The 23,367-nt window shown below is 52.7% G+C and overlaps 2 protein-coding genes across 12 annotated transcripts in view; one reads left to right on the forward strand and one right to left on the reverse strand.

The window, feature by feature from the left end:
- Nucleotides 1-14,926, forward strand: part of GRIP2 (glutamate receptor interacting protein 2) — a 96,711-nt gene extending 81,785 nt beyond the window's left edge. For 4 of the 6 annotated variants that reach the window (XM_073901707.1, XM_025885288.2, XM_025885289.2 and 1 more), the window contains 8 exons: nucleotides 427-571; nucleotides 2,572-2,711; nucleotides 3,398-3,577; nucleotides 4,596-4,770; nucleotides 6,424-6,529; nucleotides 10,277-10,420; nucleotides 11,177-11,323; nucleotides 12,344-14,926. In XM_073901707.1, the coding sequence (XP_073757808.1) occupies nucleotides 427-571; nucleotides 2,572-2,711; nucleotides 3,398-3,577; nucleotides 4,596-4,770; nucleotides 6,424-6,529; nucleotides 10,277-10,420; nucleotides 11,177-11,323; nucleotides 12,344-12,502 (1,196 nt within the window). In that variant the 3' untranslated portion in view covers nucleotides 12,503-14,926. Of the gene's footprint in view, nucleotides 1-426; nucleotides 572-2,571; nucleotides 2,712-3,397; nucleotides 3,578-4,595; nucleotides 4,771-6,125; nucleotides 6,310-6,423; nucleotides 6,530-10,218; nucleotides 10,421-11,176; nucleotides 11,324-12,343 lie in introns of those variants that run through there. The other 2 variants (XR_012380968.1, XM_025885291.2) reach the window with 2 other exon arrangements.
- A 2,058-nt stretch (nucleotides 14,927-16,984) lies between these two features.
- Nucleotides 16,985-23,367, reverse strand: part of SLC6A6 (solute carrier family 6 member 6) — an 82,707-nt gene continuing 76,324 nt past the window's right edge. For 5 of the 6 annotated variants that reach the window (XM_073901711.1, XM_025885714.1, XM_073901710.1 and 2 more), the window contains 2 exons: nucleotides 21,348-21,484; nucleotides 16,985-18,820 (listed from right to left, as the gene is read on the reverse strand). In XM_073901711.1, coding sequence (XP_073757812.1) covers nucleotides 18,712-18,820; nucleotides 21,348-21,484 — 246 coding nt within the window. In that variant the 3' untranslated portion in view covers nucleotides 16,985-18,711. Of the gene's footprint in view, nucleotides 21,485-23,367 lie in introns of all 6 variants that reach the window. The other variant, XM_073901712.1, reaches the window with a different exon arrangement.

The raw sequence follows: 23,367 nt of genomic DNA on the forward strand, positions 1-23,367 counted from the left end.
AGCCAATCCCTTATTCAGAGGGGCAGCCGCCGACTCCTCCCCTGGGAAGGATGCTCTCTTGTGGGCAGATTCTTCTTCATCACCTTTTTTTAAAGAAAAGCTGGAAGTCTGGTTTCTTCTTATCCTCATGATCGTTATTTTGTGTCCTGGGTGAAATCTATAGTTTAGAATGTTGGTTTCACGATTCTTTTCTTTCTTCTTTTTTCCATGGGGTTTGGGTGCAAGAAAACATTTGAGGCAGAAGGTGGCCTCAGGGTCCCCGGGCAGTGCCATCTGAAGTCATGGCACGAGCAGATAGGTGGATTAACGAACGAGTGGATGGATGAGTTTGAGGGATAAGTACATCAGGACCCTGAGGCCTGGGGGCGTCCAGCTCCCCTGGGCCCTGCCCCACTGCGCCCCACCTGATGGCTGCCACCTTTGCAGATGAGCAGGAGACCACAGGGGCGATCAGCTACACAGTGGAGCTGAAACGTTACGGGGGTCCCCTGGGCATCACCATCTCGGGCACAGAGGAGCCTTTTGACCCCATTGTCATCTCAGGCCTCACCAAGCGTGGTCTCGCTGAGAGGTGAGCTGGGGTTCTGTGGGGACGTGCAGGGCAGGCCCGGGAACCCTCATGGGGCCGGGGTTGGGCTTTAGGAACAGCCAAAGTGGATTCTGACCTCGGTTCCAATGTCGATGTCCTGGGTGACATCAGGCCTGTCCCTTCCCTCGCTGAGCCTCAGTTCCACAGAGGCAGACCAGCCCCCCTGGCAGACGTCCCTCCCAACCTGGAGATTCTGCACCTGGAAAGTCAGCACTGTGAGCCATTTTGGAGCACTGTGTGCCTTCGATCCTGGCACAGCCTGGGGCTTTTCTGGAGGCATTAGGGGCCGCCCTGCTGTCCTCTCTGGGAAAGCTGTGAGAAAGTGGGTGTCGCAGGCTGTCCAGACTGGGGGAAGCAGGTGAATCTGGGGCCCATAGGTGGAGCAGGGCCCCACGGGGGTTACAGGGGGGCCAGGCCTGGGCCCCCGGAGGAGGGTGAAAGCAGGAGGGCCCACATGGTGGTGGGCTGCGGCAATAGGATGGAGGGGACTGAGGTTGGGTGGAGGGCTCCCTGTTCCTGGAGCGCCCCCTGCTGGCCCACTGCAAAGGCCATTGTGGACGGTTCCTAACTCAAGTGTGTTCATCTACTCCCATCTTGACTGGGTACCTACCGGGTGCCAGCCCGTTCTGGGAGCTGAGAACGCAATAGACAGTGCCCTTGCTCTCACCGGGCTGATCTATCTCAGTGCTGGCCAGCTGCAATGTGATGCGAGCCCCACGTTTCAGTATAAACTTCTGGTGGCCATATTAGAAAAATAAAAGGAAAAAAATAACATGAATCTTAAATACGTATTTATGTCAACATGTGTAGTCAATATACAAATTCTAACGAGATGTTTTACATTCTTTTTTGTCATACTGTGTCTTCAGAACCCGTTGTGTATTTTCCATAGTCAAGCCATCTCAGTTTGGGCCAGCCACGTTTCGGGACCCAGTAGCCACATGGGGCTGGTGTCTGCTACGCTGGGCAGACAGCTCTGACGTCCCGCACTCAGCCCACCAACCCCCAGACTTACGCCCCGGGGCCCCTGGGGAGCTGGGTGGGCAAGGCCAGGCATAGGGGTGCATTACCTCCGCCTCCCCCACCCAGGTCAGGTGCTTTCCCAGCATCCACGACAGCTTCTCTCCCTGCTCTCAGGGCTGGCTGTCCCTCACGATCACCTTCCCCAGCCCAGTTCCCAGGGATACCATTTCATCGGCCAGGGGTCAGGGCCAGGCAGCACACATTTTTAAAAAACGCTCCTCAGGTAATTCTAATGGTGTCCAGGTAGAGACCCCACTGGGCCAGAGCAAGGCTACTGCCTGGCCCTATCAGCCCCTCATGAGGTCAGCTGGGCACCCTGTGCTCATTCTCTGGGTGAGAAAACAGGCCCAGGGAAAGGAAGGCTCCCTGTGGATTTCTGCTGGAGGGAAACACGTATCCCTTCCACCCAGCCATCTTTTAATTACAATTAGATAAAGTAAGTTTATCACTCCCATTTTACACATGAAGGAACTGAGACTCAGGGAAGTTGAGAAACGGGGCCCCAGATCATGCTTGACACCGATTCCAGAACCTAACTTTAGAGTCAGGCAGAATAATCCCCTCCCCCCCCCAAATTCTAGACTTAATTTTTTTTTTAATTTTTTGTTTTTTAGAGAGGAAGAGAGTGGGAGGAGGGGCAGAGGGAGAGGGAGAATCTTAAGCAGGCTCCATGCCCAGCACGGAGCCTGATGCAGGGCTCAGTCTCATGACCCTGAGATCATGAGCTGAGCCGAAATCAAGAGTCGGACGCTTAGCCGATTTAGCCACCAGGCATCCCCCAAATTCTAGACTTTATACCTTTGTTAATGCCACCCTAGATGACCCTTGCTTTTTGCTACAGCTGGGTTTAACTGAGGTCAGTCAGGCTTGTGCCTTGGGGTTCCTGAGTTCCCTGAGGGCAGACCCCCTCCCTGAAGCCTTGAATGTCTCTCATTCTCTGTCCTGTACCCCCTCCCCAGGACTGGCGCTATCCACGTTGGGGATCGTATCCTGGCCATCAACAGCGTTAGCCTCAAGGGCCGGCCTTTGAGTGAGGCCATCCACCTCCTACAGGTGGCTGGCGAGACTGTCACACTGAAGATCAAGAAGCAGCTAGACCGTGAGCCTCCCCTGCTCCCCCCGGGGCCATCCACCCATTTAGGAAGGGAAATCCCTCTGTGCCTCTGTGCCAGGTTCATGTGCCCAACCTCATGGCATCCTCACCAAATCCTATGGAGGTGGGAAGACCCCTGGGGCAGCTGAGGAGGCCAGACCTAGAGAGGGGAGTGGTGGTCCTAAGGTCGCAGCTTGTGTAGGGCAGGGTCTGGGTCTGAGCCACCCTCTCCATCGCCTCCTGCCTCTCAAGGCTGCTTGTTCTGCCTTAGGACCGAAGTTTGTACATTCCTCCGTTCCCCTGAATTTGCACCCTGTACCTTGGCAGGGAGGCCACCACCTGCAGGGGAAGGATCTTGAGCTTTTGGGTCTTCCCTCTAATCTGGTCTCCACTGGTGTTCACCATGTGACCTTGGGCATGTTGTGCAGACCCAGAACCTCAGGGAATGACTCCCCGGGGCCCAGCTCAGAGAACTCAGCCTCAGTTTTCCTGTCTATGAAATGGGTTTGCCCATTAGTGTGCCCCCTCCCCTCCTATCAGACTGCTCAGTAGCAGGCTCGGGGAGTGTGGAGGGGGGCTCAGTGCCTGTGAGTTCCCAAACCAGACTGAAGTGGGGAAACTGAGGCTCACTGAGTGTCTCTGTGTCTCTGAGGTCAGAGGCCAGTGGTGGTGACACCCCTTTTCTCTCCCAGGCCCCCTCCCGTGCCGCAAGTCGGGCAGCCTCAGTGAGGCCAGCGATGCAGATGAGGACCCACCAGAAGCGCTCAAAGGAGGCCTGCTGGCAGCCCGGTTCTCACCCGCTGTGCCCAGTGTGGACAGTGCTGTGGAGTCCTGGGACAGCTCAGCCACAGAGGGTGGATTCGGGGGCCCAGGTAACGCCTCGGGGCCCCAGGCCAAGTGACATGCTCTCTCTGGGCTGCCCCAGCTGCCAGGCCTTTGCAGCAGCTGTTCCATGCCCCCTCCTCTCCCGGCTCCATCCTTTAGGGACACTTCCTGGAGGCAGACCCGCCTGGGCCCCATTAGCCATTCTCAGGGATCCTCACTGCTCAGAGCATGGACCTCAGGCCTTCACACATCTTTTGATTAGCATCCATAGCACCATGGAGTTCCCCACCTTGAGGTTAGGGACCAAGCTGGCCTCACTTTTGTCTTTCTCATTCCTAGCCCAGTGCCCTGTACACAGCAGGTGCCCAAGCAGTGTTTATTGCATCCAGTTGAAGATGGGAAGGCAGAAAGCCCCTTCCCACCCCATCCCACAAGACCCCGCCTTAAGGTGGACACGTCTTAAGGTGGACACAGGCTGCCCTCTGAGGATGCAAGCTCCCCTGCCCGGGCATGTTGAGACTCATGGGTGGCCTCGGGGTTTGGGGGGCATTTGAATCTAGCAGCTGGCCTTCTGGCCTCTGGGAGGCCCGGCTCAGGGAACTAGTGGAGCGAGGCCTCTAAGTGGCCTCACGAGGCTCCCAGCCCTCGTCCTCCCTGGCTGTATATCTGTCTGCCTTCCCTGGGTCTCTGCTTCCCCATCTCTTGTACTTGATAAGCATCTCTTAGCTTACCCCTGGGGCAGGGTCTTGAGAGCTCTCAAAGGCAGGCGGAGAGGAATGGTTACAATAGCGAGCCTTGTCCCCAGGTAGGAGGCAGCCAGGCTAAGCCCATGGAGCCGGGACAGGGTCTTGGAGCCCTGGCCATTAACTCCTCTGCTGGGTGATCAGGAGTTCTTGGGGGTTCTGGGGGTAGGGACTAGGTGGCAGGGCCCTCAGGGGACTCTGGGTAGTCACGCAAGGCCAGAGGGGGCCAAGACCTATCCAGGGTCATCTAGCACAGCTAGAAAAGGGATGGGAAGGAGGGCAAGCTGAAGTGGTTACAGACACCCACCTCTCCACCTGGCAGGCTCCTACACTCCGCAGACAGTGGCTCGGGGCGTGACCCCCCAGGAGTGGCGGCCCAGCCGGCTGAGAAGCAGCCCCCCACCCACTGAGCCCCGGAGGACGAGCTATACCCCAGCCCCCACGGACGAGAGCTTCCCCGAGGAGGAGGAAGAGGAGGATTGGGAGCCACCAACTAGGTCTGTGGTGGGAATGCCACAAGGGAGGAGGCAGTCATGGTCTCTTGGTCTCCATAGCAGTGGGGGCAGCGGAGGGGTCTTGTCCGGCTCCCGAGGAGGGGTGCCTCCCGGGAGAGGGGAGGAAGCATCGGGCAGAGCTGCCTCAGCCAGGCTGAGATGGGGACGAGGGTGTGCTGGGCAGAGGGCACAGCAGTGGCAAAGGCGTGGAAGGTGTTTGCCTTTCCAGAGAGTCTGGTAATCTGCCATTCTCAGAACAGCTCAGAACTTGAACTTGACCCTCCTGACTTAACCCAGGTTGCTTGATGGCCTCCTGCAAGGGCCCTCGGGTCCCAGGCACCTGCCCTGGCTATGGATGTGGTGGGTTTGGTAGCGTTGGCTTTGAAGGACACCGCACCACCCCTGGAGGAGGCTCTCGCAGAGAGCAGGCCCTGTGGAGAAATGCTGTTCCTCACCCAGCCCTAGCCACCCAACCTGTGTCTCTGCTTTGGATCGGGCACTTCCTTCTGTCTCCAGTGCCTTTCCCTCTCTCTCCTGGCCAAGGCCAGTGCAGCCGTGAAAACCCAGCTCGCATTCTCCCGCCTCCTCCGGGAGGCTCCCCTGACTTTCTCAGGCAGAAGGCATCCCTCCTTCTGCTGGTCCCCAAGCCGCCACTGTGAGCCTCCTCGTGGCACTGGCTGCCTTGTGCCCACCTGGTTCATGACCTGGCTGTGGTCCCTTCTGCATAGCGCCTCTCGCTGAGTGCCTGGCACCCAGTGGGGACTGCTGCACACTTTGTGACTGAATCACCAGCTCCTTGAGAACAGGGGCTACACCTTACTCACTGCCGTAGCCCCAGGCCCTGTGGAGACCTGGCCCAGGGAATGTTTGTAGAATTGGTTCGAATGGAGAGACTATCCTCAGCCTTAGTCTTCTCATCTATAAAATGGGAAGGACAGGAAGCAACTATTGCCCATCATCCTCCCTGAGTCTCCCTAGGAGAGAAAAACTCCTGGGCCTTTGTAAGAAAGTGCTTTGCAAACCATCCTTTCTAAGCAGCCAGGACTTTGTAGGTGGCAAGTGGCTTTGTGAACTATGAAGTGTGCAAGTGTGACTTGTTACCATTCTAATGAGCCTCGATTTTAGAGCTGATGACGGGCCCGTACAGCCTGTGATGGAAGCTGTGGGGTGGCCCGGACCCTTCCCCAAGCGCAGATACACTCTCCTCTCCATCCATCTGTGTCCTCGCTGGCTCCAGCTCTGTCCCTGTCACTGTGCTATGATGCCATGTGTCTGGGTGGGGCCAGGGGCCGTCCTCTGGGGTTACACCATGGATCTCCTCTCTGTCTGTCTGTCCGTCCGTCTGTCTCTCTTCCCAGGCGTCCTGTGTCACCGCTCTCCACCCCGTCTCATCTGCCCCTGTTCTAACTGACCACCGACAGTCCTGGTCGCCCCTAACTGCGTCTTCCCCCCATTCCGTGTCACCAACCACTGCCCCGGGGCCCCAGCACTGCCACCGAGGACGCCCGCCTGCCTGCCCGCCCGCCTGCCCGCCCACCCTATGGCCCCTCGAGCCCAACGCTGGGCCCCGGGGCCCCGAAGACTCCTCAGGCCCCAGCCCGCCTGCCCGCCCACCCGCCTGCCAGGAGTTGACGCTCTCTGGTTCCTACGTTACAGCCCAGCCCCTGGCCCTGCCCGTGAGGAGGGCTTCTGGCGCATGTTCGGGGAAGCGCTCGAAGACCTGGAGTCATGTGGTCAGTCAGAGCTGCTGAGGGAACTGGAGGTAGGGCCACCCACCCCACAGACCTTCCTGGGGGCCCCTGTGCATGGCCACACCGATGTGCATGCCCGTGGAAAGCAAGCATGTTGATGGGATCCTGCTCATGTGTAGTGTGTATCATGCACTCAGCACCCTCCGTATAAAGGCGTCTTTACCCACGTGCAGGTGTGATTGAGAGAATTGTGGTATGGCACGTGGGGGTGTGTGCACATACGGACGTGTCTGGCATCATCGTGTGTGCATCGGGGGCATGCGTGTGTGCATGTGTGTGAGCATGCTCATGTATGCACAGATGCTGAGGGTGTTTTCAGAACAGGTGTGTCTGAGCGCCCATTTGGATGCTGAGGGGCAGTTTTGGTGTGTGTGTGTGCAGGCGCAGTCTGGGGACATGGTTATGGATGTGCTCTGTGGAAGCATGCAGATGTGAGCATCAGGGACAGACAGTACAGGGGATGAGGGGTCAGGGAGCTGAGAAGTGAATACAGCTTTGTGTGAGGTCAGCATGGCCCACGGTGGAACAGGCTGCCCAGGAAGGTCTAGGAAGACTGAATCACCAGCTCCTTGAGCTGGTCATTTCAGAAGCTCCTTCATGCTCTGAGAGCAATAATTTAAACTTCCACTTTATCTGTGCTTTTGCCCCTAAATTTTTGATTGGTGCCATTTTTTTTCTCCATCAGTCTTGCCAATTACTAGGCTCCTCAAAGAACTGATTTTTGGCTTTGTTAATTTTCATTGTTTTCTATCTTACTCATTTCTGTGTTTAGCTTCTACTTTATTTGTGTTATTTAAATAACACAAATGGTTTCTTAGCTCCTTCATTTTCAGTCTTCCTTGTTTTCTGCCATAGTGCATCTTAAGCTATGATTTTACCCATAAGCACTGCTTTGGCTGCATTCCACAAATTTTGATTTGTGATGCTTTTGTTGATCATTCAATTCCAAATATTTCAAAAATTTCTATTACGATTTTAGTTAAGCCCTTGAATTACACAGAAGTGGAGAGTTTTTTTTTAAACCCATATTTTAAAACCAATTCATATTTGCTTTTAATTCATATGTACTGTGGCCAGAAAATATGTTCAATTTGCTATGAATTCTTTGGAGTTTGCTACAGCTTTCTTTGTGGCCTAGTATGTGATCAGTTTTAGTGAACACTTCATGTATGCCTGCAAAACAATGCAAATTTCCTTTTGTTGGGTGTCAGGTTCTCTGTAGGTCAAAATTGTTCATAAACTTGTTCAAATCTGCATCCTTATGAAATGTTATATGCTTTATTTTTATATTTTTTTTATTAGTGGTATGATAAAATTCCCATCATGAGTGGAGATTTGGCAAGTTCTTGACATTGTCAATTTTTGTTTTCTATCCTTTGAGGTTATATTGTTAGTTTCATATAAATTCACGCTTGCTATAACTTCTTGGTGAATTTTTCTTTTTATTATTAATCAGTATCTCTATCCCTATGTGCTTTCCACTTTAAATTCCATTTTCCCTCATAATAATATGGTTCCACCAGCTTTATTTTAGCAATGTTTCCTGTCTTTTTTCTAATTTATTTATTTTCAAGCTTACTGTGTTACTAAGTGTGTACATTTATCATTTTAAATGTATCTGTTATATGCTGTATGTAGCTTATTTTTCCCCCAATCCAAGAGTCTCCTTTTTAAGACTCGTTCATTTATATTTATTGTGATTACTAATATAATGAAACTTAATTCTAGCATATAATTTATACTTTCTATGTATCCTACTTACTCTATACTTCTGATCTAGCTTTGCTATTCTTGTATTGATAAATCTTTTATTCCTGTTTACTCTCTGCACCACCAAAATGGACATTTTATAATTTTATTCTTTTAGTGATTATCCTTAATTCATTTAATATTCAGTTTTTTAATTTCAAATATTTTATTATTACAGGAGCCATATATGTGGATGGTGCAAGATTAGATAAACAAAATAAAATCAAAACTAAAATAAGCAAAATAAAACATAAGAACACAACATTCCCACTACACATAGATCATGACTGTTACTGCTTAAGTGAGTGTATATATATTTTTAGGATAGTGAAACCATGATGTATATGCTGTTTCATACATTTTTCTGTCAGCTACCCCATTTTCCCCCCACATATGAAAATAACCTTCTGATACATTTTCATTTCTTCTAATACCAAGGTCATATGCAGGTTTTCACAGTTGACCTCAAATTTCCCTTTATACCTGGTCCGGCTAAGCTAATGCCCAACCAAAGCTTGGCACCTCGTTGTTAGGCTTTTTCAGTCTCTCTTAATTTTAGTCCAGTGCCTTTTTAATGATGCTAAGTTAAAACTTTTGTTTACCAAGATAAAACTCACATATAACATAAAATTTACCACGTTAAAGTAAATTGAATATTAAAAGTAAAAAGAAGTAGGGGCGCCTGGGTGGCTCAGTCGTTAAGCGTCTGCCTTTGGCTCAGGTCATGATCCTGGGGTCCTGGGGTTGAGCCCCGGCGTCAGGCTCCCTGCTCAGCGGGAAGCCTGCTTCTCCCTCTCCCTCTGCCGGCTGCTCCCCCTGCTTGTGCTCTCTCTCTCTGTCAAATCAATAAATAAAATCTTAAAAAAAAATAAAAGTAAAAAGAATTAATTAAGGATAATCACGAATAATTCAGGGGCTTTTAGTGTTTTTGTGATGTTGCGTATACACGACCAGAACATTTCTTTCTTTCTTTCTTTCTTTTTTTTTTTTACGACCAGAACATTTCTAACATCCCAAAAAGAAACCCCACATCTCCCAACTACTCTCTGCTTTCTATCTCTATGGATTTGCCTGTTCTAGATATTTCTTATAAATGGGGTCATGCAGTATGTGGCCTTTGGTGTCTTGACTTTTTTCATTTAGCTTGATGTTGTAGAACATAGTACTTCATGCTTTCTATGGCTGAATAATATTCCATTCTATGAATAGACCATGTCGCTAACTTTTTGAAAAGACCAGGCGCAACTGACGTGGCCTTGAATTTTCATCTTTGCTTTGCTTTTTCTAGCAAAGTTGAATCAATGCCTTTGGCCCCGCTTCTGAATGAGACAGGGCCTGTAGAATGCTTCCATTTCCCTCTAAACTCTCTCCTCTTGTCTCCCTGCTTGTTTACAAATTGCTCGAAGTTAGTTAATGTGGGATTTTAGTCAGTACTCATTAGGGTTGTAGACAATTAATTTCTTTGCTCACTGTTGCTTTCTGCGTTCTACTTTTTGCTTCTGAGTTCATCTTTAAGATCTTTTAGTGACCATCTTGGGGTAGTAAACTCTTTTAGGTTTTGTGTGTGATTTTATCTTATTTATTTTTATGATCAGCCAAGATAGCAGAGTGTTAAGACCCTTGACTTTGAAACCAGATTCTGAGTTCAAATCATAATTTCTCTTAGCCTGGGTTTCCTCACCTGTAAAATGGACCCCCAAAATGGTATTTGCCTGTGTTTCTCATAGTATCGAAGAGAACAAAATGAATTGTGTGTGTATAGTGAGTAGAACTGAGCTCAGCACAGAGTAAGTGTTAATCGTTCAGTGCCAACAATTAGCATTCTGGTCGTGGGTGTGATCGAGGACCCCCCCCGCCCACAATCAGACTGAGAGCCCCTGGAGAGCAGGGACCCTGTCTATGCTGTGCACCATTGTGACCTTGAAGGCTGATACATAGTAGGTGTCCACAGATGCTGACTGCAAACAGCGAGCAAACAAGCATCCGAGTGAAGGGCTGTGTGTCCGCAGGCATCCATCATGACGGGCACGGTGCAGAGCGTCGCCCTTGAGGGCAGGCCCGGCCACCAGCCCTGGCGGAGGAGCCAGGAGGTACGAGCGTCCCCTGAAGAGTTGCAGGAGCTGCTGCTGCCGACATCCTTAGAGATGCACAAGGTGGGCGCTGGGGCTGGGCATGGGAAGCCTAGATGCGTGGCCTGGTGTTGTGAGGACCCACCAGGGGCTCCAGATGGGCCCACCCCTCTCTGGGCTTCATTTTCCTCCACCAGACACAATTTTGTACTAGGTGGAACTTGTCAAATTCTCACCATTTGGGTGATACACACGCACCCTTGTGATACACACTGGGCTGCTATGAATGTTTTTCTTTAAGTAGACTTTTTCCCCACTTAAGATTGTGTGTATATAAAACAGGAACACGTTTATATATGATACGTGTCTCTGTATTTGTGTGTGTGTATCATATATATCAGTTACCAGTTCCTTAAAGGAGAAGCCAGCCTCCCTTGTCATCTGTAGGTTACTATATAGAAAAACAAACAAGAGGAGAAGAAACCTCTCAGCCAGTGGCCCTCAGAAGGCTCAGAGCCTCTTGGTAAATTGAGAGATGATCAAGTGTTAGAGGGGTGAAAACCCATCGATACCCCACTGAGACTTTCTCCTGGGGGGAAGGGAGAGGACTGAAGAAGAACGGAGAAGGAACCCCTTCCCCGGCTTCCCCACTGTGACTGGTGCCGGGAACCGGAGGTCGTGCTCCCGTGGAGAACGCGAGGGGGCGCTATGTGGTAGTGACAGGGAGCGCAGCTGGGCAGTGGGCTGGGCCTGGGTCCCACACCAAGGGATTTGGGCTGCTGTGGGGAGCTGGGGACAAAGGTCGGAGCTCCAGGGACTTCCTCCTCCTTCTGCTCCCAGGTAACCCTGCACAAGGACCCCTTGCGGAATGACTTTGGTTTTAGCGTCTCTGACGGCCTCCTGGAGAAGGGTGTCTATGTCCACAGTGTGCGCCCTGATGGGCCAGCCCAACGTGGGGGCCTCCGGCCCTTCGACAGGGTCCTTCAGGTAATGCTGGGCTGGAGGCACCATGGATAGTGTGGCCTTTCCTTGCCTTGTGGGGAAAGAGCCCCACTTCTACCCTGGCTGAGTGGCCTTAGGCAGGTCACCTTCTCTCTCTGGGCCCCGGCTTCCTCATGTGCGAAGGGAATGACAACACCAGTCCTATAGGCCGGTTAGGCTTAGTTATGTTGCAGTAACAACCCCGAATCTTAGTGGCTTAACACACGAACCTTTTGTCCGCTGGGGGGCGGCATAGGCTTGCTCCGCCAGGCTGATGGGGGCTCTACCCTTTAGCAAATGCCTTCGACCACGTGACCTAGGAACTGAGACTGGAAAACCACACGTGGGTTTTTTTCCTGCCTCCACCCAGAAGCAGCATCTGCCATTGCCCTTCATGGCCTATTGGCCAGAACTAGTCACGTGACCTCGCTAACTGCAAGGGAGCCTGGGAAATGTGGGTGAGCCCAGGGAAAGCTCTGGGACAGCCCTGGCCCAGCCACCCTCTGCCGCTTTTCCCTCGCCCCAGCTACATTTCCCTTGGTGTGATTTCTGCTATGTTAGTGCCACATTTACTGAATATGTTTCCTTTAAATTGGTGGAGTATTTCTGACTTAAATTTATTTTGAAAGGAAGCTTTTCATGTCATTTAGGAATGAAAGCCCAGCACCCCTTGCTTGACATAGAAGGTCAGTGTGAAATAAAAAAACAGAAACAAAGCAATGTCACCAATTCTAAGCAGGAAGCTGAGTGTGTGGTCTGCTCTTTCATGAAAAAGGGAGAGAAGTAGGTGTTAGAGGAGCAGGAAGAATGTCCTGGCACCTCCTTTGGGGTTTCTCTTTGATAAAACCTGACCAGAAGGATTGAAAGAGAGCTCGATGAAGGAGGACTTCTCTTTGTGTGTGTTCTAGATTTACCCTGTATCTGGGTTGGGGCCGGGCCCACACATGAGGACATCTTACGATTCCTACCTACTTCAGCCCGGGCTCAGCTGATGCCCGTCTGTCCCCTTGGCTGTGTTCCCTGCAGGTCAACCACGTTCGCACGCGGGACTTTGACTGCTGCCTGGCCGTGCCGCTCCTGGCGGAGGCAGGCGACGTCCTGGCGCTGGTCATCAGCCGCAACCCACTGGCCCAGAGCGGCCGAGCCCCACGAGCTCCAGGCCCCAGCAGCCCCCGGATGCTTTGAAGTCAGCATGTGGTCTGGACACCCCAGGGGCCTCAGGAGTAGATCCCGGCCCCCAGACCTGTAACTGGGCTGGAGACCTGGCCACTCACTCATCCATCTGTTCGTCTGGCAGGCTCTGAGCCATGGACTGGAATCTGTCTCTATTCTCTGGTTCTCTGGTGCCTGGAGTACCAGGCAGTGAGGTTCCCTGCCCCACTTGGAGTGACATCTAGGTCTTTCTCCATGTTGGGACTCCGAGATGGATGTCCAGAGGAGCCCCACTCAGTAGGGTTTGAGACAGGCTGCTCAGCTGGGAGAAGAGGGCCCCTGGGGGCTAGGGAGCCCAGCTACTGTAGGGAGTGCTTTCTCCCAGCAGAGCTATGGAGTTGCCAGGGAGGAGTGAGCTCCCTGTCACAGGAGGTGGGCAAGTGGGAACCGGATACCCCCAGGGCAGTCATGGACTGAGGTGTGAGGCATCCGGGCAATGGGTCCACACAGGCTCAGGTAGTTAGTTTCCCCATAGGGGGAGCATTTAGGGTGCAGCTGGGGGGGCCACCTTTTCTGGACAGTCTCCCCCCAAGAGGGATGCCACTCAGGGTGGCAGCCTAGCCCCTTCCCTACTCCAGAATTCTGGTGTTTGGGGCTTGCTGGCATCCCCACTTAAGAGGCTCTTCAGCTGGGATGGCTGAATCCCAGGAGACATTGGCCTGTTGATTCTGAAAGTGAGTGATTCTTTCATTTTGGCAGCTCTGGTCTGAAGCCTCCGGGATTTGAGACTCACAGTTCTGGGCCCTTTGGGCCAGCTGGGTGTCAGGCTTTGGGCTCTTAGCCCCTCCTGCTTCTTTTGTAGGAGGGTCAGGCAGAGATCCATATGAATACACCCCTCTCAAGCCAGGCCCCTCACGATGGGAGGGAGTCATCTGGGACAGAAGACCCAGGAGTTTTTGTTCACCATTTCGGTGGAGATGGGAAAACCATAGAAGTATCACATATAAGATGATACAGCTCCTCCTCAATCTCCAAATCCATGAAGGAGGAGAGACGGGGAGAGGAAGGCACAGAGACAGACGTAGGCAGGCAGGAAAGCGATGGGCCATTCTCTCTCGTGCCCAAAGGTGACAGGGTCCAAAGAGGTCATTTAAGGAAGTTTATTCCCACTTGAAATCTGGAAGCACCAGCATCCCTTAAAGTCATTGTCCTCATTTCCCGCAGACCAGAAATCCTTTTGATTTTGAGAAGGGCATAGGGCATAGGCCTTCACCTGGTGGTCTGGGCTGCGGCCCCGGGGATGGAGGTGGGCGGGCAGGATTCAGTCAGGGCTGGGGGTTTGCTTTGCTCTTAACGGGGGTCTCAGGAAAACGGGGCACACACTCCTGCCTGCATCCTCCATGCTTCCGTCCCTTGGAGGCCCCCAAATCCTCTTCCACTCGAGGGACAAGATGCGGAGTCAAGAGGCTCGTTCTTTTTGCTCTGGGTTGCTGCTTGGTTGCTCTGTGACCCCCTCTCGGTGTGACCCTCTCTGGGCAATGTAGGGGTGGATAGTCTTTGTGAGCAGGTACGGGCCTCCCTGTCATGGCCAGAACCATGCCCACCGGGCACCCTGCGCACACTCTCCCTGAGGGCCTGCATTCCCTCTTCTCTGTCCACTCCCCCACACCCTGCTGCTCCCTGCGTTCCCTGGAGAGCCCTCCATGCCAGGACTGGACTGCCCAATGCCTCTGCTATCTTGGATTGCTGTGTAAACACCCGCCCCAGGGTGAAAAGGTACTGCCCCCCCCCATCACAGGGGCACCGAGCAAAAGCCAAGAGCCCTCAGCCTGGGGGGCCAGGGGCCACAGCAGAGACATGACCACTGGCAGCCGCAGCTGTGTGAGCTTAGGCAAGTTGCCCAGCCTCTCTGGGACTCTGTCAAGTGACAGGGCTGGACAGTCCACACTCCCAGGGCCTCTAGGCTCAGGACAGCTGCGTTCAACTGCCGGTGGGAAGAAGCATCCCCTCCCCGACCAGTGCCCCCTGCCTCCTCCGGCTGAGGCCTCTGCCATCCCCCAGACGTATGCAACCAGGCCCAGCAGGTGGCCCTTGGCCCTGGCCAGCCTTCTCATATGCAATATTCTGGCTTCTCATGGGGGTCGTAGATCCCAGACTTGACATTTCCCAATGCCCGTCCCCGGTGAGCATCCTGCCTGCCTATGCATTTTGGGTACAGCTCCTGTGACCTGCTCCTCCCCCCCCCAAAAGCTGTATTTTTCTCTGGCTGAGATTAGAGCATATTCCTTGTAAAGTATTTTTCTACATGGGGTTTTCTTAGGGCTCTTGGGAAGCACATGCCAAGGGGCTGTGTTGCAAAGGCCATTTGGGGTCTGTTTGGGGCCCGTGTATAAATCTGTTCTGCCAGGGGTTGCAGTGACTTAGGAGCTGGTGGGGGGGTGCTATTGGGATGATTTTTTACAATAAAATTATTTAAATGCAACTAGATTGTGGTGGCTGGTTTTTTTTTTGTTGTTTTTTTTTTAATCATAGGCTGGCAATAGTCAACTTCTGTTTGGATCTTATGACATCGTCCCTGTTTTTAATTAATTCATCCATTCTAAAGGTCTGCTTGGGCTCTGCATCATTCCAGCCCCTGGGAAAACAACATGAACACAACAGATGAGGTCCCGTCTGCACGGGGCTTAGATTCTCTGGTGGAAGACAGACAGTGAATGAGGGAGCAAATCGTAAAGGATTATTTCAGGAGGTACGGAGTGCAGTGAAAAAAACCCAGTCATGGGGATAAAGTGGGGGGCGAGAGCGTTAGCTCAGGGGTCAGGAGAGACTTCTCTGAAGAGGTGATATTTGGGCTGAGACCTTCAAGACAGGAGTCCCCCGGGGAGACCGGGAAGAACAGTGTCCCAGGCAGAGGGCAAAGCAAGTGCAAAGGCTCGGAGGTGAGAATGAGCTTGGTCGGTTCAAGGAAGAGAAAGGAGGCCCAAAAGCAGAGCGGAGAGACCAGGTTGGGGGTTTACAGGGCCCAATGGTAAGGGTTTGGGTAGGGACTATGGATTTTGTTCTGTTGGCAGGGCAAAGCCAAGGAGGCAGGTGAGTGTGGGTCTGCTGTATGGAGCCCCTTTAGCCTGGGTGCGGCCCCATCGATGCCCTGAGTCTTCACAGGGCAGCCGGGGCATAATGAGCCCTGAGGTCATGGCCAGGCCTCCCTGGGGGACCACAGCTCTGTGTGGACAGAGGGAGCGCTTCTTCCCATCAACCATGCAGGATGGAGTGCGTGCCCCATCTCTGGAGGTGTGCTAGCCTGGCTGGACCACGCTGGGTGCAACGATGTGGCTGGGCCAGGGAAGCCAAAGGCGAGCTGTGCACAGGTCACTGCGGCTCCTCCCAGGGCTGGGCGATAGGTTCAGGGCCCTTCCGAAAGGGGGAGAGAGGTGTGGGCGGGTCGTGACCTGGAGAGGCACGTCCTACACACCGGCTGCATGCAGGCATTGTTCTGCGTACTTTTCAAGAATCCCTTGGGTCCTCCTGCAGCCTTCAGAGGTGGCTCTGTTATCATCCCAATGTTCTGGGTGATGAAAGGAAGCACAGAGAGGTTAAGTAACTTGCCCTAAGTCACACGGGGAGTAAAGGATGGAGCTACAATTTGAACAAGTTATATGGCCAAGGCACACAGGGAGGAGGAAAGTGGACAGAGGCCATCAGAAAGGCCAATAGCTAGAAAAAGAGCTGGGAGAGTGGTATTTTATTCTAACATCGTCTATAAATAATGAGTTACCAAGAGACCTTTTTTTTGGTCTGGGAAGTTGGGGAAAGGACCTAGCAACCTCCTGAACTTGCCCACACTCATTGATCTGCCCAAAACATCGACCTGCCCTGTGACCCCAGCGAGGCTGAGCCCCTCTCCTGCCTCAGTTTCCCTATCTATAACAGTGGGTTGGGTACATGATTCCCAAGGCGGAGGACGTCTGTGCCAACCACTTATTTTCTGGGGTCCTGCGTGTCCTCCCTTCTGAGGCCCCAGTGTCTGTGGCATGATTTCTATTTGCATCCCTCTAGGGCTTACCCCCTCCCTGCAGCCTGCCCCATTCTTGGACTTGGCAATCAGAAAGCCCCTGCTTGGGCATCAGTAAGTGACTACTCCTGGTGCATCACCTCTAATCAGCCCAAAGCCTCAAAACGGGCGGTGGTTTATTCCAAGTGGGGAAACTGAGGCCCGGGAGACTGATGTGAGCAGCGCTGCAGGGCTGGGTGTGCGGCAGGTGGGCTTCAGTCCCCAGCATCGGTAGAACCAGCTGGAGCAGACCCAGGAGTCGGAGGACAACGCTTTCACAGACTGCTGTGTGCCCTGGAGTTGACTGCATCCCCTCTGTGATCCTCTGCCTCAGCGTCTCCGACCACGGATGACAACACCACCTTTGGGGAGCACCCTGGGGCAGAACTGAAAGCCTCTGTAAACTGTCAGGCGCTTGCCACACAGAAGGAAAGAGAGCCTCATCAAAATTGAACCCACACGTGTTGGTTTTAAAAAGGAAATGTTTATTTTCATGTTATAAGGTGATTACAAACTCCTCTAAAAAAAAGCAAAGATGAATTTAAAATATTGATATACATATTTATCTAAAAAGCAAAAGAGGAAAAGAAAAGCCCTGCAAAATACAGGGATTCATATCATAAAACATTTATACACAAAAGCTTGTATACTGCAAGACTGAATTACACACCAAGGATCTTATTCAGATACAAATGTTCCTCCTCAGAAGAGTCTCGTTGGTTGATTTTTTTTTTTACAAAAGTTTAAAATATCTTAAAAATATTTTGAAGTTTTAAAAAAAAGTCCTGATGAGCCAGACATATTTCTGGAAGGAGGCAAGACCCACGTTCTCAGCTTTCTCTTGTGCTAAATACAGAGTCACAGTTGCTAGGGATTTGAAAATTAATTGGGGGGGGAGAAAGAAATGGAGCCAACATCTCAATTTGAAGCCAAATATATAACAAGATGCTCCATCCCTCAGGGAACTGTCAGAACACGTCTGTAGTGACACCCACAAGAGAACAATGAAACATAGCTTCCTATTAAAACAAGAGCATTCTGAGGGCCAGGCGTCAACAGGGTGCTGGGGGCGAGGGAAATGCTGTTCTCTGGCTTCCGGGTTGCTCACGCCCCTCTCTGAGTTTTGACATCTGGGATTTGGTTTGGTTTGTGCTTGTTGGGATTTTTGCACGGTGCTATTTACAGCATCCACGTGGACAGCCCAGCCTGGGGCTGCCTGACATTGGGGTCTCGGGCCGGATGGGACCTCAATGTTTCTCTTGGATCCTTCCTGGCCTGTGTCTGAGGCTTGAGGGGAAGGAAGGCACCTCTGCCTTTAGCACTGGCTGCCCAGAGCATTGTCTGGTCCAGAAGGGCAGTGTTGGGAAGATGCCGACTGGGCCATGGACCACTACGTGCTGGCACCTGGGTCACACAGATCACCCCGTGCTAGGCTGAGGGAGGCTCACTCCCCTTGTGCTTCACCACCTTCTCTGGGGGGGTGCGCTGGGGATCTGGGGTGAGAATGAGGGAACAGAGGTGCAGAGAGGGGGCTGTGTGTCACCCAGAAATCCCCCAAGGCCACTTCTCGCTCCCTGGGAATGTCCTGCGTGGCCTCAGGCTAAATCTTGCCTAAGGGATACTGCCTCCTGTACACCAACTGGCTTCACTGGGCCTCAGTTTCCTCACAGGCAATCGAGATCTCAATTCCTAGCTCAGAGGGTTGTTGGGTGCAGTCGCCTGTCCCACAGAGCCGCAGCGTGAGGTCCGGTGGGCCCGAAGATGGTGAGAGGGTGGGGGGTGCTGCTCTCCTCGTCCCTGAATGCTGGGGGACAGAGAGCTTTCCTTTTTCATAAAGGCTCGTCTTTGGTCTTCAGGGAGAACAATGGGGAGCTGCACTCACCACTCGCCACACACCCCTTCGAGAACCCGCAGCTGGAACTGACTGCAGATAGTCTAGCTCCAGTCCCTGCTCTCTGTGCCCAGTGTCTTCCTCACTCCGGACCTCATTTCCCCCATTTTACAAGGGCGCTGACCAGGGAGGCACTGACCATGCAGGAAGGTCCACGGCAGGGACTGACATGGCCCGTGTCAGGCTCGATGAAGCATCTCCCCGGGTGAGATTTATCCTGAGGCCCTTACCCATTTCTGAAGCCTCAAAAAGTTCTTTAACCTTCTCCCTTGCATCCCTTCTCAGAGCCGGCCGACTGGGCTACGTGGGGGCACCGGAATTTCTGACCCATCCCAAGGCAGAGAGCGGGCGGAATGCCTGTTCTCCAGAGACAGGAGGACCAGAGTCATGAGCTCCAATGACAAGTTGCCTTTATGTGGAGACATATAAAAGTCACGCATCATTACACCTTGTACTCACAGAGCCAAGTTCTGCAGATACACAAGGGCGAGGGGGGTAGACAAGAGGGTCCAATTGGAGACAGGTGCGCCGGGAGATTGTCGAGGAGTGGGCTTGGGTAAAGTGGCTGACCTTCCTTCCAGGCAGGGCCCGGGGACTTGGTCTGCATGTGTCTTTGGTCTAGAATTTGGTCTGCGAATCTTATAGGAAGAAGCCTTTCTCAGGCCATTTCCAGAGTGTTGCAATTTGCCTACTAACCCCAAATACTGTAGCCTTTCACCGGAGGGGAGATACTGTAGCCTGAAATGACCACAAATGCCCAGGCAGCCACAGTTTGCCAAGCCCCCCTTATCCCCACACATCGCCTGTCCCCAATCGTCGACAGTGGTTACGTTTACTAAGTTCCATGAGACAAAGGAAAATAGGTCACATTGCTACTCAGTAAAATTAGGAAACAACAACAACAAAAATCAAATCAGACACAGCGGCAACCATAAATACATAGAAAAAAAGGAACACACAATTGTTAACAGTTTGGAATAGGACTGGGTATTGTTTGGCAGAGTATATGCTTTGGAAACAGTGAAATGTGAATGCTTGCCAAAGAGAAGAGGTTCAGGATTGCCTCTGCCCCTGGGGACGGGGACACCAGAGGCTCCTCCCCTCCCGAATCTGGGGAGAGGGTTCCAGGATCCAGAGAGCCCCCGCTCTGAAAACCCGAGCTGGACTTCACTCTCCATACCCCACGAGGCAGTCACTGTCGTCTTTGCGTGACAATGTTTCGGTTTAGTTTAGACTCTGAACTTGGAAGTGACAGTTTAAATGGCACAGTTTAGGTCCAAATGGGGGCTTGGGTGGAGACATGTCCGTGTCAGGATTCTAAAGGTGGAGTACCTTCACTCCTAGTTCAGAGAGGAATGCCACTCTCCATCAGGCTCTTGGTCAAACCAGTTCTGGGGTGCCAGCCCCCTGAACAGTCCCACCTTTCTAAAAAACGCTCCCTCACCTCCTCTCCTCGGTCCCCACATGGTGCGCATCTAACACCGGCTGCTGCAGGGGTTGTGACGTGAACGGCCTCACCACCTCCTGAGTCGTCACCAAGGGCTGCTTTTGTGCCCGAATGGGGAGGAGGGTTTGGGAACACTTCACCCGAATCCAAGACTCGGGGAGCCTCCAAAAGCACTCTTGGCACTCCCAGCGAGGAGCTGGGGCAGCCCTGGGCAGGGAGCTTGTCAGGAGTCTCCCAGCCTCTGGAAGACGAGGACAGAACGGGGGGGGGGGGTAGAGATGAGGAAAGAAAAGCACCCCTCCCTGACACCGGGCCTCCCTGAACGCCTGGGCCCACACCCTTTGGTCCACCGGCCCACCCCTCGTCCCTCACTGAATACATCATGCTTCTCTCCTCCACACAGCTGCAAGAGATGTCAGCTGGGGAGCGGCCAGGTTCTTTAAGGTTAAAGAACCCCATTAAAATGCAACAGCCCCATCTGTGTGAGGTTTGGAGCCCCGAGACTGCTGGCTCCTGCTGGGCGGGCCTCAGACCTCTACCTGGGATGCCCTGGGCGGCAGCCGCGCTGGCAGCCTCCTGAGGGCTCCTGAATGTCGGGGCACCATCCTCACCAAGCCCTCCTGGGAGCTCTTGCCGGGCCCCCCCCCCTCGGATGAACCATTCAGACAATCTGTCGGATGGTCCTTCTGACTATCCACCCTCCATCTCAAAGTATTAGGTGGGATTTTGCTCCTGGTGCAACGGTTTCTAGAGAATCAGACTTCCGCTGTCCGGCCTCATCTGTCTGCTTTAAGTCAGTTCCTTGATGTGAGGGGTGGATTCATTATTTTGGCATCTCTCTTCTTGGCTAAGACAAGTGTAATGATGCATCTTCTCGTGGCCCTCCTTTCTCCAGCCCCTCTGGGTCTGGCCAGCTCGTGGGGCCTCCCCTTCCCCAGCTGTATGCTTCTATGTGAACCAGGTTGGGAAGGTACTACACCTTTAAAATGGGCCTGCTGTCCAGGAAAATCCCACCCTGTGTTTTTGGGGGCAGAACTTTCTGCCAGCTACGCAAGCACCGAAGAATTGCTTTTGAAAACGAGATCTATTGCTGGCAAGAAGATCAATTCAAGTGGTAAAAGTGTATGACAATCTCTAAATGTATATATAATTATACGTAAAAAAAAATACAAAGAGAAATTTACCAAGTTCCCATAAAATACATCTAATTCAATACGAAAGCTCTGCCTCGCCCCGGACATCTGCCGGTGGGTTTTCTTTTTATACAAAATATCCCCAAATCAAAACAAAATACACATACGCACAATACCACACGCACACACCCCCCCACACACACACATACGCGCGCGCGCACACACACAGAGTAACATTTTCTGTGACAATTAAAAAAAACAATCCTAGTGCAAATAGAAAGCTCTGTAAACCTGGTCCTATGAGAATCTAATGTTAGTAAACAGCAGGGAAGCAGCCCGTCCGCCCGAGAGCTCACATCATGGTCTCTACTATGATGTGGGTCGGTTTCATGAGAGCGCCGTTCACAGCCAGGCGGGAGCTGTAGGGCGTAGCCCCCTCGCGCTCCACGGCCCAGCGGTTGGGTTCCCTCGGGGTCAGCAGGTACTTGAGTCTCTGGAGAAGCAAGGGGACGGGAGCAGAGAGCAAAGTCAGGCGGCCTGCTTCCCCGCTCTGCCACGACGGTCTACACCCTCTGAGTCGGGCCGGTGTGCTGTCTGGCCTTTGGCGAACTAGGACCCTCTCTGGCTCCCCCAAGGTATCCACTGGCAAACGAAGGAGTCGAACTAAGGTGCTTCTAAGGTCCCTCCGGGCCTTGAATCAGGGCAGAATTCCTGTCAGGAGTTCCCTTGGCCAAGCCCTGCTTGCCCACCTCAGGGACAGGGGACTCACACCTCCCAGCTCCGACTTCTTTCTCCCATGGAGCTGAAATATACCTCCTTGTAATTCCCATCCCCTGACTTCTCTGACTTGCAAAGCAGCCCGAGTTTCTGCAATTTGTATGCCAGAGGTTGGATAACTGTTGTGAGCCTCCTATGGCTCCCACCTTCCCCAAGGAGAAACTCCAAATTCCTCAGCTGCCTGTAAACTGCATTTCCTGCCTTCTTGCACTAGGGTCCCTTCCCTTCCCCCCGGTAGGTAGCTGGTTCTCTGTGCTAGGGGCTCAGAGACCACTGTTCATGTCAGAGCTGCATCTTCTGACAGAGAGGAGCCAGAGGTCGGACTGCACGAGAATCATCCCATCACTTTTGGGCAGGATGAGTTTTGTCCTCCTGGCTGGTTGCCAGATCAGGGACTCGGTGAGGCAAAGAGCCCTTCCCAGGACACCCAGAAAGCCGACAGTGGCCAACTCAGGGCTCTTGACTCCCAGCTCCCCTCCTGCCAAGCGTCCATTCAGAGACTTCAGTAGGAAGCAGTTGTGAAGAAGAAACCTTCCTACTTAGGCATTTACATGCCCCTTAAGTATACTACAATTTTTTTAAGATGCTTATTAAAAGCTACAGCATTTCACTTGGAAAATCCAGATTCCCATCCGCTCTCAAAAACTTGCAAGATCTGGCAACCCCAGAGCCACACACCCTCTCTTGGTCACAGCAGGCCAGAGCTGAGGGCCTGGCTGCCTGCCGCAGCTCTGGATCACCTTCTCCAGGTCCCTCCCAGCCCTGCCTGATGGCTTCCCTCGCCTGGGTTCCCTGCCTGGTCCTGGGGGAGCTGGCCTGGAGGCCCCAGGTAAAGGGCAAGGGATGGAAGGGCAGCCAGAGAGCAGGCTCAGCTTCCTTCCACCACATTGCCTCTCTGCACAGGTGCACGCCCAGAAGATGGGACAAGAGGTAGACAACACCAGGTAGCCAGCTGGGGCTCCAGCTATATGGGAGGTGCAGACGGAACTGGGGTCCTCCCAGGACAGAGCTCTGGATTTGCAAACCTGGCTCAGAGAGACGCTCATGGCTGGGAGCACAGCCGGGAGACAGGTCGAGGGCCCCACAGCAAACAGATCGATGGGGGCTCCCATGCCTTCAGAGGAGGCGGCTTTAGTTATCCACCCGGTTTGTAGGTGCAAGTTTGGGTGGAGGCCTCACCCACACACTCTTCCTTCCCCCACACAAACCCCATTCTCATCAAACCTCTAAACTTGGGATGGAACACTATTTTAAAATTAAGCTTTGAAGGGACACAAGTTAGCATCAGGTGTCCCCCCTCCACGGTTGAAATCTGCAACTGCTGTGGGCACTGACCAATCAGTACAGGCATAGAAGACCCTCTGCTGTGCCCCAATTACCCCTTTAGTTTCTCGGTAGTAGGGACGTTCTGGAAATTCCCAGGGAGGGGCTAGGTTGGCATAGAGTGTTTAGGGGGGGACATGTGGAGGGCTCAGGGCCGTAGCAATCACCCATCTGTCTCCAGACCCAGTAGTTAAGGGTTTTAACAAATCACAGGGCCTACCATTCTGGCTGAACACTGGGGTCCTTCCCTGTATCCTCTGAGAAATTACAATGGGT

This window comes from Callorhinus ursinus, unplaced genomic scaffold (assembly GCF_003265705.2).
Source record: "Callorhinus ursinus isolate GAN/ISIS: 27379988/994484 unplaced genomic scaffold, GSC_fseal_2.0 scaffold15, whole genome shotgun sequence".
NCBI lineage: Eukaryota > Metazoa > Chordata > Mammalia > Carnivora > Otariidae > Callorhinus > Callorhinus ursinus.